At 47.5% G+C, this 15,926-nt stretch overlaps 5 protein-coding genes across 5 annotated transcripts, besides 15 other annotated features; all 5 read right to left on the reverse strand.

The window, feature by feature from the left end:
• Tc00.1047053504111.49 (hypothetical protein, conserved) lies at positions 1-2,896 on the reverse strand (the record flags this gene model as incomplete). The annotated part of the gene is made up of 1 exon (XM_803368.1): positions 1-2,896. A coding segment is annotated over one exon (2,896 nt), but the record flags the coding sequence as incomplete, so codon positions are not given.
• Positions 1-15,926: a sequence feature (heterozygous, Esmeraldo-like haplotype).
• Positions 2,382-2,447: a sequence feature (GA-rich).
• Positions 2,631-2,698: a microsatellite.
• Positions 3,103-3,170: a microsatellite.
• Positions 3,602-3,634: a sequence feature (AT_rich).
• Positions 3,824-3,846: a sequence feature (AT_rich).
• Positions 4,132-5,619, reverse strand: Tc00.1047053504111.40 (hypothetical protein, conserved; the record flags this gene model as incomplete). Its single annotated transcript, XM_803367.1, has 1 exon — positions 4,132-5,619. One exon carries the CDS (start codon positions 5,617-5,619, stop codon positions 4,132-4,134), a length of 1,488 nt encoding a protein of 495 aa, XP_808460.1.
• Positions 5,859-5,887: a microsatellite.
• Tc00.1047053504111.30 (hypothetical protein, conserved) lies at positions 6,215-9,772 on the reverse strand (the record flags this gene model as incomplete). The annotated part of the gene is made up of 1 exon (XM_803366.1): positions 6,215-9,772. One exon carries the CDS (start codon positions 9,770-9,772, stop codon positions 6,215-6,217), a length of 3,558 nt encoding a protein of 1,185 aa, XP_808459.1.
• Positions 9,836-9,880: a sequence feature (AT_rich).
• Positions 10,142-10,176: a microsatellite.
• Tc00.1047053504111.20 (methionine aminopeptidase, putative) lies at positions 10,340-11,518 on the reverse strand (the record flags this gene model as incomplete). Its single annotated transcript, XM_803365.1, has 1 exon — positions 10,340-11,518. The coding sequence occupies one exon, from the start codon at positions 11,516-11,518 to the stop codon at positions 10,340-10,342; it is 1,179 nt and encodes a 392-aa protein (XP_808458.1).
• Positions 11,528-11,623: a sequence feature (GA-rich).
• Positions 11,718-11,752: a microsatellite.
• Positions 12,808-12,925: a microsatellite.
• Positions 13,091-13,160: a sequence feature (T-rich).
• Positions 13,394-13,414: a sequence feature (AT_rich).
• Tc00.1047053504111.10 (hypothetical protein, conserved) lies at positions 13,446-15,821 on the reverse strand (the record flags this gene model as incomplete). Its single annotated transcript, XM_803364.1, has 1 exon — positions 13,446-15,821. The coding sequence occupies one exon, from the start codon at positions 15,819-15,821 to the stop codon at positions 13,446-13,448; it is 2,376 nt and encodes a 791-aa protein (XP_808457.1).
• Positions 15,835-15,888: a microsatellite.

Here is a 15,926-nt window from a genome sequence, read left to right on the forward strand (position 1 = left end):
ATGTCTCCCCCAAAGTGGCATTTTGATCGCCGTGAATCTGTGCGATGCGGACACTTTTCCCCGCAACTTCCGAAAAAAACAGAAACAAATTGCTGATACCGTCGTTTTCGTGAGTGAAGCGAGTCCCAAAGGCCGCCAGCGCATGAGAATACGGGTAGTCAAACCCACCACGTAGCATGTTATATAATTTTATTGTCCGTGAAACAGGCGCTGACGCATTGGAAACAGACCCTCTGGGCAGCATAGTGACCATGTGTTCTTGCGGGAGCGACACGGCTGCAAAATCGGCAGTTAACCCCGCATAAGCCATGGTGTACGGTAACGCCGTTACATTCTCAGGTAATGGCACGCTCCCGTAAGTACGTGGGGCTGCGCCTCCACCGCAGTGAAAATCAACATGAGAGACATCACGCAACAAAAGATGTGCACTTGACACAATAACAGGGACACAGTCAAACACCTTTTCAAAATATAGGTAGTGACATGGTCCGAGAAGAAGTTCGCAACCACGCACATTAGAAACAATCACAAAACGAAGCCCCATCAAAATCTCTATAACACAATTCTCCAAATCTTGAAGGATGAGAGTATCCACAGACGATCCGTACCCAACAGGTACCTCATCTCTACAAAGTACGAGGCGATTGCTGGATTTTCCACTAAAAACCAGCGCATGGGCCTCGACATCTACCCGCATACCTTTGGACTCTACAGTACTCGTCAAAGTCACGGTATTACTATCTGTCACGTTCTGAGAAAAATGTTTGAATGCATGGACCAACGATCGATACAAGAGAGACTTGACTGCAGTTTCCTCGCCCTGATTTTCATCGTCCTTTAAGACATGTCGTCTTTCCAAAGATGGCCAGAGGATGCCCACCGTGTCCGTCTTGCATGCCGCTCCCTTCGCATGATGATATGACTGGCCGTAGTGAAGGGCATCCCAGCGCGAGGCAAAAATGGAATTCCGCAACAATCGTGACAGCAACGGCGTGGTACCACAATCCTTCTTCACACAGTCCATTGCCAAAAAAATGGGGTACAACAGGCAGTGCACGGTCCGATCCATCAAAGCCGCTTCGTCCACTTCATCCTCCCTCATCGGCGCCCCCTCGCTGCTGCTTTTTGGATTTGGCTGAATGGGGAATTCAACAAAAAAGGAATGCGTCAGTAAACTCGTCGCCACAAACTGCGCTCCGATGGCGGGGTTGGAGGCAGCACGTAGACAAATGTGCACAAAATCTTTGGCCGAGGCAATAAATGCTTCCGTGTAACCCGCAATTCTAAATCGTTGTAGAGCGTAATTGCTCGTGAGCACATTTCCCAAGAGAGAGGAGCCATCATCATCATCTTCAGGATTGTGTGACGATAACGTTTCAACAACTTCCTTCAGCGTGGCGGAATGGAACGGAGGCACGCCGAGCAAACATGTGACGACCAAAATGCCAATCGCATAAATATCATCCGATGTCTTCGGCCGCATCTCGGTCTCACTTGTACAACCATAGCGCTCCAAGACAGCACGATGAAATGCAGGATCTGATGTCCACGGAAAAGTCTCTTCATTCACCTTTTCGTGATGGCTCCATACAAGTTTTACAAACGGTTGAAGGGCTCTTGCAAGACGTGGAGAAATAAATGAGGCATCTGCTGGCAGCAGTGGGTTACTCATAATACCACATGCCCCTGTGAGCACCGTTCTTCCGTCATCCGTGCAGCAAAGAACGTTGCCACTGTGAAGACACCCGTGAACAAACCCAGCGTCATGTAAGACAGCAACCCTCTGAATGACGGACTTCAGAATGGCCACTAGTTCTTGCTGTGAAAAGGGGAGAGTGCTAAAGGCAACCACATCTGAGAGACTCACCGTACATGCATCAATATCAATCACCCCAATCAACCGGCATGAAGAGTCCACATGTAAAGAATGCACTCCACGACAAATGACCTTTCTAAGATCCACCCCACTTCGATCTGCGATGGCTTCAGTTTCCACATCTTCTCCTTCTTCGTCCTCTTGAATCTGATTATCAATCGTCAACCCTGCTTCCGTGAGGATTTGCTGCATGGATCGCATGTGTAATGCCAAACGATGCAGCGTATCAAACGCCATTTGAAGAATTTCCGCCGCCTCATCGCTCGGTTTTTTCTCAGGCTTCGTGTAGAAGAGTGAGATAGTCTTCACCATCGTTTCCGTGACAAATACGGATCCCTCCATCGACATTTCAGTCTCCTCACCACTGAGGTTTGAACCTACGTAAAAGTGACTCAGAAGCGTTACGTCAACCAACGACATTGTTCTAAGCACACTGTCCCATTCCCTGTTCTCTTCAACGTAGAGCATTTCATTATCATCGCTCTCCACCATGTCTTTCGACATTTCTCCTTCTTCCACCTCCTCTTCCTCCTCGGTTTCTTCTCCCACCACCGCCCCCTCCTCATCGTCCACGAGCTCATGGGTGTCAGTTACCTCTGTGAGCTGGTCACCAAGGCGTCCCATGCCCCTCAACGCATCGCACCCGTGACGGGCCAAGGGGCGCACAACGTTTTCTGCGGATTCAACAAGTTGGTGGTGCAGATGCCCCTTACAAAAATCATATGATGCACGCTCCAAGCCACGCCTCATGATCTCCTCCTTATCACTGTCGTTGCTGCCATTTTGTTCGTCATCATCGCCACCGTCGTCGTTGTCATCATCAAAGACGAAGGATTGAACTTCACGGCAGTTGCGTTTGCCCACCGCCATGGGCGAGGTGGCCGTCTCAGGCCTCGGATAAGAAGGCAGAGAAATGACTTGTGTGGCGACTGCTGGCGACGGCGGCTCATTGCCAGAGGACACGGAATTGGTCCCCCCGCTGCCTCCCCCCTCAGAGCTGGACGGGTCATCAAAGTCCATGCAACAATCGTTTACTGGTGGCGCTTCCTTCACTTCCTCTCCTACACTTCACAAACAAATCCCAGCCACACAAACAGACACAAATAAAAGAAAAAGTGAATGAAACACAAACAAACAAAAGAAAGGAAACGGTGCAGCAAGCGACACAGCAGAGACCGCACAATGCGTCGCAGCAAAGACAAAGAGAGAGCTAAATAAAGGCGCGCAAAAGACAAAAAAAAACCAAAAAAAAAAAAAAAACACTCCAAAGAAAAAAAAAAAATAAATAAAAAAATATGACAACAAAAAAAAGGGGTAAACGAATGCCGCGCCAAATGCGCTTGCGGCCTCGCAGAGTAAAAAAAAAAAAAAAAACGGATGAAAACACCTGCAAACAGGTACAACCGTGGGCATTATGCACCATCAACAGGCCATAAGAAAAGCTGGAAATAAGTCTGACACCAAAAAATAAAAAAATGAGGGCGCATCTGCCTTCCGACACCAACGTCGCTTCTATTTACGCAGGCACACGATTGAAAATATCACCACATCGTCCCTGCTTCACATATCGTTTTGGCTTTGAACGCCCTCAATATCCAAGACACCAACTTCTCTCTTCGTTCCCAGTCAATTTCTTTAATGGCGGCAATTCTACAAACCGCATTGCGACCACTCGTCACGGCCGTTCTTCTCGCCGCTTCTTCTTTCAATTTTTTTTTTTCTCCCTTTTTTATTATTATTCATTTTTTAAATATTTTTCCTGTTTACATTCATCAATTTTTCCTCTGTGCCCCACTCTCCTCCCTGATTTTTCTTCTGGAAATAAACCTAAATGGTAATTTAAGTCTTCTTATACATTTGCCTGCCGTTCATATGCTTGCAGTCGGCCTGCCGGACAGTTGCGGCTCGATAGACAAGCCGGCAATAATTCACGTATGCACATGAAAGAAAAATAAAATAAAATAAAAATACAACTGCTTCCACAAGGTGCAACCAGCACCCGCCGCGGGAATTTTCTTGCAAAGGGAAGAACACGCCCTCTTTTGCTGCTGTCGTTCACCCTCTCCTTGGAACGCATAGTGTTGAGGTACAGACACGCACACACACAATTGCTTCATGCGCTCATTTATTCAATCAGTCACACAAAAAGAAGCCAAAATGGAAACGGTGTGCAGTCTTTCTCAGCCTCATTCCCCGTGGCTGTTTTTTTTTTGTGTTTGCGTGTTGCGCGTGTTTGCGTCTTTTCTTTCTTCCCCTCAATGCGCCTTTTTTCTGTCTACGTATTCTCCCCATACAACTCTGCCGCGCAGCATGGTGTATATGCCAAGTGCAAAGACTAGGATTGAAATGAAGTATCCCGTCCCGGCCATCCAGAACCCCTCGCTAAGTTCTGTAAATGGTCCCGTCGACAAAAGCAGAATGTCAGCAATCATGTCGGGATCCATCAGTGGATTCACCAGATTTCGTGCAATGGTAGCATTCTTGGAGACCTGTAAATTTTTCATGACATCCACGCTCGCGGTGCGGGCCGCGGATACATCTGGCACCCCCGCCCTGTCAAAGCAGTTTGTCGCGCAAAGGGCGATGGTGCAGGATGCGTCACTCGGAGAAGCATCCGGGGCTGGTGTACAGAAATTGGGGTTCTTCACAGGCACCGTCGACACCTGCTCCAATAATTCATAAAACGTCTCGCATTTTACGGCGGAAGTACAAAAGAATGGCTTTTGGTCTGAGAAAACGGGATTGTTATCGCAGTATTCGTTGATCTCCGTGCACGCGTCCGCCACATGCAAACTAATGAGGCCCTCAATGCTTGTGTCAAGTTGCATAACCTGGGCGTTGAAATGACTCTCAAAGTACGGTACGACATACCACTGCAGTATACCAGGCTGTCGCGCCAGCTGGCGATCCAATTCACCGTTCAGAGCACTGCCGAAGTACGCTGCAACCAGAAATATGACAGACAACAGCGCAAATACAAGCCCCACAAAGTAGTAGACACAGGAAAAACATGCCGGGAGACAACGTGAGATGCGACACAAACCAAAGAAAAGAGCAAATAGTAACAACACAAACGGCATCCATCCAAGAGAATATGAGACAATCGCGGCATCGTCCAAGTACTTCAAGTACTTTCTATCAAAATCATCAATATTCCTCATCACAGTGTCATAAATGTCAACAACAACCTGAGTTTCTTTTTCAATAATGGGCAATATGACGCCATCAACCATCGTATATTGTTCAACTTGTTTTGCGATGTTCTTAAAATAAGGTGCGGTTGTGTGCTTTGCGTTGTAGACTGCATCTTGTACGCCTGTGTGCATGGTATGCGCACCCATAATAATGGCCACCATCGATCCAGCCCCCCAAAGTATGGCAATAACGGCGGCAAGGTACAAGCAACTGGGGCCATTATAATGCTGCGCAGCACTCGTTGGAAAACAACACGTTCGGCAACAGGTCCCATTGCAGGCGCAGATGCAGAAGCATATTGGAAAAATAATGAGCAACAGCACAAAGAAAAGTGCTGCAAATCCGGGGTAAATGTAATACCTCCAATAGTCCTCAATGCGATTTCTGTTTGAGAGACATGCCTTCACACTGTTGGTGGAGCTTGGCCCTGACCATACCTTCTCGCAGCCCACCGTGAGGGCATTTACCTGCGTAACCGCAAATGCAAGTACGAAAAGACATCCAAACGCCAACAACAATCGCGGTCCACAGCCTAGTGGACGCCTCATTGTCGGTCAATTACTTCTTATGTCAACGATGGTTCCTCGCCTTCCCCTCCCTTCTCTACGTGTGTTCCCCCCCCCCTCGATCTTCTCGTTGGCCAAAGCCCTCCTGAACCCAAAACTCGTGGTCCTTTTGTGTGTGGTGCGTGTGAAACAGTAATTTCGATGTATTCTCTCAGTTTCCCTTCGTTTCCTGTTCCTTCACTCGGCCACTCTCACACCTCTTCACGGCCCACCACCACCCCAAAGAAAAACAAGAAAAAAAAAAAAAAAAGTGAAAGAATCAAAAAGACGGTTATTGTGTTCCACTGTTTGGGTAAAATAAATCAATAAATAGTATACAGCGGAAAATTGCTTATTTTCCCGTCCTGTTGACATGAAGAAAAAAATGAAAACAAGAAAACATGCATAGACGAAAAGTAGACAACACATAAACACAGAGAAACACACAAAAAAAATACGCCTTTTTGAGTGTAAAAATATGTGCTGCCTTCCTCTCCAGTGCTTGTGGTAATGTGTACATGCAATCAAATAAAAATAACATCAAAGAGAACCACAGCTATCAACCGTGTGTTTACGCCTTCTCCCCATTTGTCCACCTCTACAGGTCCGTAAGCCACTGGCATGCATCGCAAAGAGAAGTCTCCTTCGAAATCAAATCAGTCGAAACTCCACCATATCGGCAATACAGGGTAAGAAGTACAGCCGTTGCCAGTTCTCTCATTCGCGCCGGAGTGTCGGTCTTCGTAACGCGGCAGACAGAGGCCCAGGAGTTCCCAGGTGGTGCTGGTATCGACAAGGGCTTCTTTTTCTTTCTTTGCTGTTGGAACGACTGCTCGTTCGTTATGGACTCGAGCAGCTGGGCTCGCAACAACCGCAGTACAGAAGTCCAAAATGCCTTTTCGTGGCTCTCCAGAAGTGTGACTGGGTCTTCTTCTTCTTCTTCTTGGGATTTTCCCTTCTTTTTCGCATCCCCTTTAGCCTCATCGTATGCTTCACCTCGCTCGTCGTTTTCGACGGCAAAATGGGCGCTGGTGCTCACACCAGCAGGTGCCACAACATTATCCCGAGTACTCACCGCTTCTCTCCCGCTCTCGTTCTTCACCGCGCCCCTCTGACCGTACGTCACCACCAGTCCTCTTAAAGTGACGTCTAATGCCTTCTCACCCCCGTCATCATTTACCACAATTGGCACCTTGCCGTGAGCACTGTCTTCATCAGTTATGATTGGTGTCTCGGAGGCCAATAACCCTCCCACGGCGTGAAGGTTCTGTATGAGCCTTAAGCGCTGCGCCTCACGTAGCTGTGGGCTCAAGACCGCCGCCAAGACGACAGAAAAAACTTGGGCGGTGGTTAAAATATCTTCAAACATGAGCGCCGCTTGCACAACACTGAATGTATCCCACAATTGATTGAGTGGGGAAACGACGTAGGCGGGCTCTACACGACCGAGCAAAACACGCACAGAAGAAAAGGCCTCCTTAGAAGAGTCCACAGACCCCGGCTGTTGCGGCGGCATAGAATATACTTCACCTTCCTTCTCCCCATCAAATTCACTTGTGAGGGTCCCGGGAAATCTAGAGGAAGCGCTATGGATGCGATGCTGGGTGGAACATGTGGGATCCTGCATGCAGAGCGGTTCCGCCTCGTGGGGTCGGAGCAGGAAATCCAACTGATCCACAGAAAATGCAAAGAGTCCACGCAACCACATGGCGGCAACGTTACGCTGCTCATCTGGAAGAAGTCGAGCGCCCACAATCTGAAGCGCCAATTGCTGCTGCAGCAAAGGTGCCTCAAAAAAGACTTCTAGGCACAACACCGTCGCCTCCTCCAAGACCACAAAGTCAATTTTCTGTCTGATGACAGACGCCACTGTTGGACTCATCATTTTTTCGGTGGAAGATGGCACCATCGACTCACCCCGAAGCACGCTCGCCGATTCTTCTGCAATGACATACAAGGCTTTACGAAATGTAATGGTTAAAAGTTCCAGCAGAAACACTCGCAATTCCCATGCATCCGCGGCCCGTTGAAGAAAACTTCCCGATGCACCCCGCTGCTTCACATCATTCAAAATAAAAAGAAATGGTTCAAGTGCCAAATCCCATCGATCCCATGCGAGAAATTGTATTACCATTGCTACTCCAATTGAGCGCTCACGCATAGAGGAGGATCCAAGGGAGCCCATAACCCCACGCGCGCACAATTCAACAGGTGTGGTGGGAGAAGAAACAAAAGACATAGAAGATAACGACACCCCCGACGTTATTGTTATTTCTTGCTGGGCGGCAAGTGTTGAGCTCTTTGGCTCTTCCTTTTCCATGTCATCCGTGCCGAGCGATTCCCGCGCGATGCGAAGCACGTGAAGGAGAAAGAGGTCATATTGAGCGCGTTTCGAGCCTGAATTGGTCGAGTCTGTGAATTCATCCCCAACAAAGGCCGTTTTCAAGGAGCCTGCCAGAAGCGACGTCAATCGTAAAGCAGCGTTCCATTCCGTTTTCTCTGATTGCTGCAGCTGCTGTTCCTCCCCAGATTCTGTTGCATTTCCTCCCGATTCCCCCTTTTTACTTTTCGAACCGTCTCCGCAGATGTGTGCCACAACAACGCGTGCAATTGCCTCCAAAATCGCCGCACTTGAACGGCAAAAGATTCGAGAGATTGTGGGGACAAAGTAGTTCATCAATAGGGAGTATGCCAGTTGGGGCGAAACCGCATGTACTTCCTTTCCAATACTGCAAAGAAACACAAAAACCGATGCAACATGGAAAATCCGCTTGTTTGAGAATACAGCCTGCTGCGGTGTATTCAGATCTTCTGTTAAAGAGAGGATGGCATCAGACGTATCCTTGCTGCGTAGAAGAGAGCGAACACCGTGCGTTAAAGTAGAAGTTGTATGGATGCTTTCCCTCCTTGCGTTATGCATGTCCGGCAGGGCAGACACATGTAGTAGAGGGATTTGTAGCATCTCGGGAACACAGATAAAGCGTATGGCCCTTAAAATATACATATATTCTGTTGGACGAATAAGTAACGTCGATGCAATAGCACTGCTTGCGTTTAATAGCGCAGACCAGCACGCAACAGCAGCCGCAAAAGGTATTTCCTCCCGATGTCCCACAAAGAAAGTCAAGATGTTTTTGTCATCGATCCCATTGCTTGATTCACCAAGAAGTTCCTTGAAACCAGAGGTCTCTAGTGTCGTACGCAGCAGCTTGGATAATCCCAAACTAAGATTATGACCACATGCCTCAAGCAGTTTCTTGGTAGCCTTTTCTCGCGACTTCTCTCTGGAGTCCGCCTTCGCATTGTCAGCGGACTCTCGGAATTGAAGTGCGCCAAGAAGTCGTTTGCTTAACATATTTACCTCCACCACAGAGACTTTGTCGGCGAAAATTGCATCATCCTGAAAAGGCATTTTAAAGACCGATTCACTTTTTCCGTCCTTTTTCCCAATCGCTGCAAGACGACTGTGATCCACGGGGGCAAAGCGTTGAGGCTCGGCGTACCGGTAAGCCTTATGGAGCAAATTGTGCTCGTTTAACAACTTCTCATTCCGTTGCTGAACCCGTAACTCATCTGCGGGAACCGCAGCAGCCAACACGGCATTCCGTGCATCACGGTTGGCCACGTGTAACAGTGAGACTGCCGTCGGTCGCGCAAATCCAGGCTGTTTGATCCCCTTACCAAGCGCAATTTCATCATTTTCCATTGAACGAAGAGGCAGTGGTTTCCTTTCCAGCGTCTTCGCAACATGATTCATATTTTCGTCATGCAAGGCGTCTAGTAAGTTAAGAATTGACATTTTATTGCCGTCACTTCCGTCCGTTGCACGAGGGGGAATCGGTCGGTTGCAGAAGAACTCATAAAGGTTGTCCAGCACCATGGCCGCCACACCCGGCTTCCCCTGAATGGTCGCCTCTGCCATCTCAGCTGTCACGCTGCCACAACCAAGACGTTTTAGGTCACGTAGTAATACCTTCCAATTGCGTCGTTTGCACTCCGTGGAGCATCCAGGCACGTAGCTGTGCATGCCCACACGTCGGTCATAACGACTGACAATCTCGGCAATTGTGAATCCATTGGAGAGATCCTGCTGTGGGTGTCGGACCTGATGCGATAGGTCAAGCGATTGAAGCCATACGATTATTTCTCGCTGCATGGGACCCCCCTCCTCTACCCTTAGTTGGAAAAACACCTCACAGCTTTACTTTTACAGCTGCTCTTTTTTTTTTTTTTTTAAGGATGTATATATATATATTTTTTTTTACAGATGCCAAGATAAAATCAAACAAACAGAATAGTCAGTTTAGTCGTAACGGTGCGTTTGACCAAGCAAGAGAAGCAACAGACAGTGTCGTATGGATATGGAAAAGGAATACGACACCCCACTTACTCTTATGAGAAAAATTATGTTTTTGGCTCATCTCCTTGTTTTTGTTGTTAAGTGTGACCTGCAATTTACGTGTTCTGCTCACCTCCAAAAAAAGCTTTTTTTTTTTTTTTTCTTTCCTTCCGCATGTCCATTTGGAAAAAAAAAAAAAAAAAAAAAAGAAAAGAAACAAAGACAACCCAACACAGTAAGTGTAGAGATGTATACATGCATACGCCCGTAGATCTATCCTCTACCCAACGCATCGTTCATTCATCAAATCAGTGATATGCATATAAATACACATACTTGTTTCTGTGTGACTGTGCGTCCATTAAATAATAAATAACTTCAGTTTTAATGCGCCACACCATTGCTAGGAGATGGAAGAGGTATATTCCACCCCTCCAGTTGTTTCTGATATGTAGGAATACCATCCGTCCAATCTGTAAAAAGTTCTGCCCCGTCGTTGGTGACAACCATCGTGTGCTCAAACTGTGCGCTCCGCTTTCCGTCTCTTGTCGTACTTGTCCAGTTGTCTGGCCACGTCACATCCTGCCAGGTGCCTAAATTAATCATAGGCTCAATGGTAAAGACATGGCCGGGACGCATCATTCCAAGGCTCTTGTTATTTGCATAATGGCACACCGTGGGAGCTGTGTGAAAGAGGTGCCCAACACCATGGCCCGTGTAAGCGCGTACGACTGAACAACCATACTGAACAGCGCAGGCTTCAATAGCGTCTCCTACGTGCTTATAGAGGGCCTCCGGTTTTACCACTTTAATACCAGCATACAAGGATTCATATGCGGCATGTACGAGACGCACGCTATCGGCGTCCGGCTTGCCCACAAAGACAGTTTCATTCAAATCCCCGTGAAAACCGTTAAGGTAACTCGAGACGTCAATGTTCACGATATCGCCCTCCTCCAGCCCCCGGGAATCGGGGATGCCGTGGCAAATCACCTCATTCACAGAGGTGCAAACAGACTTGGGAAAGTTATAATAGTTAAGCGGTGAGGGGTACATGTCCCGTTCAATGGTGGCCTCATGAACAATACGATCAATCTCGTCTGTCGTCACGCCTGGACGTACGGCCGCCGTTGCAATATCGAGTACTTCACGTGAGAGACGACAAACCTTTTTTACCCGCTGAATGTCCGCCGTCTCTTTACTATCATCATGCAGGCTCTGTAGATTGTACACCCTCACCTTTGCCCCTCGGTCCTTTTCCTCCGCGGGGGAGAGGCCGTCTGCGCGGTTTGCGTAGTCCGGCCGAGGGATGTGGGAAGGCACGGCACGGCGCGGTGTTATTCTTCCAGGGCGCAGACTTCCTGTGAAGTTGAACGCATTCATCGCGGCCTCCGTCATGGTGGGAATTGTGGGCAGAGCTGACTGCGTATGCTTCAGCTTGTGATCGGCCCAGTGCTCCTTGAAACACGCCTGCGAGCAGAAATAACTCGGTGGCATGTCCAACTTCTTGCACGTCGGGCACTGCATCGCGGCCTCCGATAGTCCGCAGCCCTCACATGGCATTTTATTCGTTCGCCCTCCCCTTCTCAGTTTCTTCCGCCTCTTTTTATTCCCTCCCCCCTGTCTCACTCACTCTCTCTTTCTCCTCTCTTTTTATCGCCCGCTCTCGCACAGATGCGCAGAGGCCTCGTGGCTTCTGTCAAATGCTGCAGCCCCGTCAATGACAGCGAGAAAAGAAAGCGGAGGAGAGAGAACGCAGCAGAAAAAAAAAAAAAAAAAAAAAAAAAAAAAAGGAAACAGACGTCGTCAGAGCCAAAGTCACATTTAAATGAATTTCACAAAAGGATAAGGGAAAAAGAAGGGAAAGAAGTACATGTAACGACACATATGCACCATATATATATATATCTACCATGTGTATTGAAATGCGGCATATAAATAAAAGAAAAAAAAAGAGCCCATTGAAGATATAAGAACAAAATATCCTCCATTTCACGCCCTATTTCATTAAGAAGGAAGCTGGCGGCGAGGGTCAGCTACGCATAAATATAAAGTGAACGCCAACGCCAAAACAAATGGTGAGCAAAAACAACAACAACAACAAAACAAAATGAAAATATCTCAAGAAAAAAAAACCAATGGGAAAGACAGGAAGGGATGCAAGCCACCCTCCCAGCAGCACACAAGAACACAAAAACATACACACAAAAAAAAAAACGAAATGATACAGGCAAGTAAACATTGCGACCGCACAAACGCATGGATGTGCAATCGCCGGGGGACACCTGAGATGAATCAATCCCAAGTATCCTCACATATCTCATCTTATTACCTCCTTTTTTTTTGTTTACTTTCAGTCATTCCCCTCACTTTCTTTTCCCGTTATTAGTATTCTCATTCTTGTTAAGTGCACCGCGCAGCAATTGCACTTCCTTCTAATTTCCTTCTAGTGGGATTTTTTTTTTTTTTCTTCTTTTCTTCTCGCCCCCTCTCTGATGCTCTTTGCAATGCACGCAGCCATTGGCGTCCCTCCCCCTCCGAATCCCACCATCTTTCTCTGTTTCTTCGGTCTCTTTAATTACTTGGCTGCCCCTCCCCCTCCCTCCCTGCGGGACTTCAATGAGTTCTTGTTTGTGCCGTGTTCTTCTGTACATCACCGCAGTCTGCTCGCACGCCACACGAACACTCACAGAGAGAAAAGGTTAGGGCGCTGGGGATAAAGGCCAATGAAAAGCCAAACGATTCATTTCCGTTTTTACTTTTTTGCCACACGCACACGGGGAACGCGTAGGGCGAAAAAAGGACGAGGAGGATTGGCTGCGCCGGCGACACAACAGGCCGGCCGGCCGGGGACAAAAGAACAAAAAACAGCAACAAAAAAACAGGGGGACAAAAAACAGAAACAAAAACAGCGAAAACAAACAAACAAATAAACAACAAAAAAAAGACGCACACACGCAAACACACGAAGCCGCACGCGTTGATAAATACACGCGGAGTGTACTCGAGTGAAGGGGAACGGTGCCGCACAGCCACAGAGCCCACCCCCTTCCCGCACCACCATGGCGGGCGCGCGCCAGAACCGATTGCCAAACATGGGGAGGGAAAAGGCCCGCGCAATAACAACGAGTGTCGAGAAGCACAAACAAAGAAACAAATAAAAAAGAAGCAATAAAAGAAAACAAAAACCCAAAATGAAAAGAAACTATCTCTCTCTCTCACACACACACAGACACAAACACAATTTTATCACACGTAAAAATGACTGTACATTTTTCCAGCATGCTTCCAGCAGCCCCTAATTCTGAAAAATAAGACAAAAGGCGTAAAAGAAAAAAATAACGACCAGCTTCTATTCAACAGTCAAGTGACCGTACAAAAAAACTACATGCTCATACGCGAACTAAAACAAAGGCATAAAGGAATATAAGGAAAGAGAAAATTAAAATATTATAAAATGCGTACATATATACATCTTCTCTTTGCCTTCCTATTCACTAGGAGGTGTTATATCATTACCCTCCAGAACCTTAAATGTCTCCAATTGAACATCCTCGGGAGTACATTCACCACTAAATCGCAGGCGCTCCTTGTCAGAAGCCGCACGAGCCGTTCTTGTCCGCGATCGTGCGACCGAGCGCATTAGTTCTTGTTGCCATGCATTTTCTTCCTCCTCGTTTAATTTGCTGTCGGCTATCAGCCGGGTGTTTATTACGTCCTCATGCTCTGTTTCTACCGCCACAACTGTTTCTTGCTCTTCCTGTGGAGTCTGAAGAAAAGGAGGACCGCTGCACGCCGAAGGTGTTCGGGATAAGACCAAGGGCGAAATGGCTGACAAGCCACGGCTCTCATGGCCTCCATGGGAAGACATAGCGCTCTCACTGCCCATGTATTTGGACCAACGCTGCATGGTGGACCCTCTTGAATCCATTCGGCGCAACAAATTCTTCTTATAAATATCCCACTCATCGTCAGCTTCGTCAAAGAGTGGGGTGTCAATGGCATCCTCCACATGCACAGGCGATAAGGAACAGAAGTCTGGGATTTCATCCAATAAGCATGGTTCCATCTCTTTTCCTCTTGTTTTGGCTGATACTCCGGCTGCTGGTGAAGAAGAAGGCAAAACATTTGCACCAGAAGTGCAATAGCCATTGTTTCTGTCTCTACTTCCACTGGTATCAATTTGGTTGTTATCACTGTGGTAACTATCAACCTGGACATTTGCCGCCGTCGTCGCCTGCAACGGAGGAAGTCGACGGCAAAAACGAAGGGCACCACCCTTTACCGCGCGATCCGTCCTCAGGGATAATGTGGGAGGTGACGGATTGATTTGACCCCCACCAACAAATGGAGGCCAACGACCTCCAGAACTGATATTAGAGTGGAGGCTAGTTAATAGGCGATCCACCGTGTGGGAGGAGCTGTGGGGACGTTGAGACCCCTGTAAACTGGCCGAAGCGGAGCATTGAGGTCGTGTTTTCCCACAAGAAGTCTGGGGCCGCGTGTATACTCCTCGTGTGGCCTCAACGACCGCAGCTTCCAGTTCGTCAAACCCACATTCCCGTATGCATTGCTGAAGAAACATATACTCATCGGACAAGGAGACGTTCAGTGGGTCAAAGTGGGTACAGCTCCGCCTTGAATTCCCGCCAAAACTTGAATTCACGGAAGCTTCTGTGACTTCAGGGCCCCCATTCAACGTAACAGGCATGTCGTCCAAGTACTGAAGATCAGGCATGAGAGTTTGCACTATTTCCCGAAAAGAACTCGTGGCAAATTCTTTGTCCTTAACATCCATCGATGACACCAAAGCAAGTGGGTCCATAGTCACGGGATTTCCCTGTAGTGTTAGGTATTTTACCTTTCGTAAGAGTTTTAGAGAATGTATGAGGGAAGATGCATCTCGAATATCATTTCCTTCCAAATCTACCACTTCTAGTGTTTCACTTAAATCCAAAAGGGGTGTAATGTCGTGCACGGAGTTGAATGAGGCGTACAACTCCTCTAGAGCAGGGGCGCAGGCACCAATGCCGCGCAGAGTCTCTACTTGGGAACTACCAATCCAAAGTCGCTTCAATTTCATAAATTTTGTCCCAAGCATTCGAACATGCGGTATGTAAGAATTATTCAACTTAAGCGACTGAATATGAGGCATTCGTTCGCTAATTGTGTCCACGCCAGTGAGAGTCCTTGTGTCCAGACGAAACTCGGCAATTGATAACGAGAAAAAATCCTCAAAACCGGTCCATTTCCGCAGTAATTCGTTCGTAATGACCTCACCAAAAACGCTGCCCTCTTTGCCATTTTTTCCCTCCTTCTCCTCGTCCACATTGCGCTCCGCAGAGTTTGCTGCCACCTCACAAGTGACACCGATGCTCTGTAATGAAGCAAACTTGGGAAAGGAGACGCCAGAATAATGATGCTGCACAGGACTGGATTGAGCTTCCTCCGTCCGAGAGAGATCCTCCATGCATTCGCTACTTTTAGAGAGAATGGGCGACTCTGATATATACAATGCCTTAAGATTATGTTTACTATTACTGGCAGGGAGATGCTCTTTCAAAGTCGATAGATTGGAACCGGATAAAGATGTCGCACTCGAACTCTGGCAATTGTTTAAATGAGACGTGAAAGGGTATGTGCACTGGTACCGCCGAAACCTATGCTGCTGCTTAAGAGGAGAAAGACTGTTACAAATATGTTTTTTTTGCGCTCCATTTTCCCCATAAGAAGGACGTTCCCTCCGTACATTCTCTTGCAAATGTCTTCTGTTTGGCCATGCCGTTGACGACGCGCGAATGATTGGCATGCGCCGATGCCCCTCCTTTTCCCCGGCATCGTTAACACCACCAGCGGCAACGCCCATCTGTTTGTGAGCGTTCTTTTTTTTTTTTTTTCCTTTTTCTTATTTGACTTTTTTTTTTTTTTTTTTTCGTATCGTACTTTTTTTTGCGTGTGTGCCGAAGTGTCG

The sequence above is a fragment of the Trypanosoma cruzi genome, genomic scaffold (assembly GCF_000209065.1).
Source record: "Trypanosoma cruzi strain CL Brener 1047053516581 genomic scaffold, whole genome shotgun sequence".
Taxonomy (NCBI): domain Eukaryota; phylum Euglenozoa; class Kinetoplastea; order Trypanosomatida; family Trypanosomatidae; genus Trypanosoma; species Trypanosoma cruzi.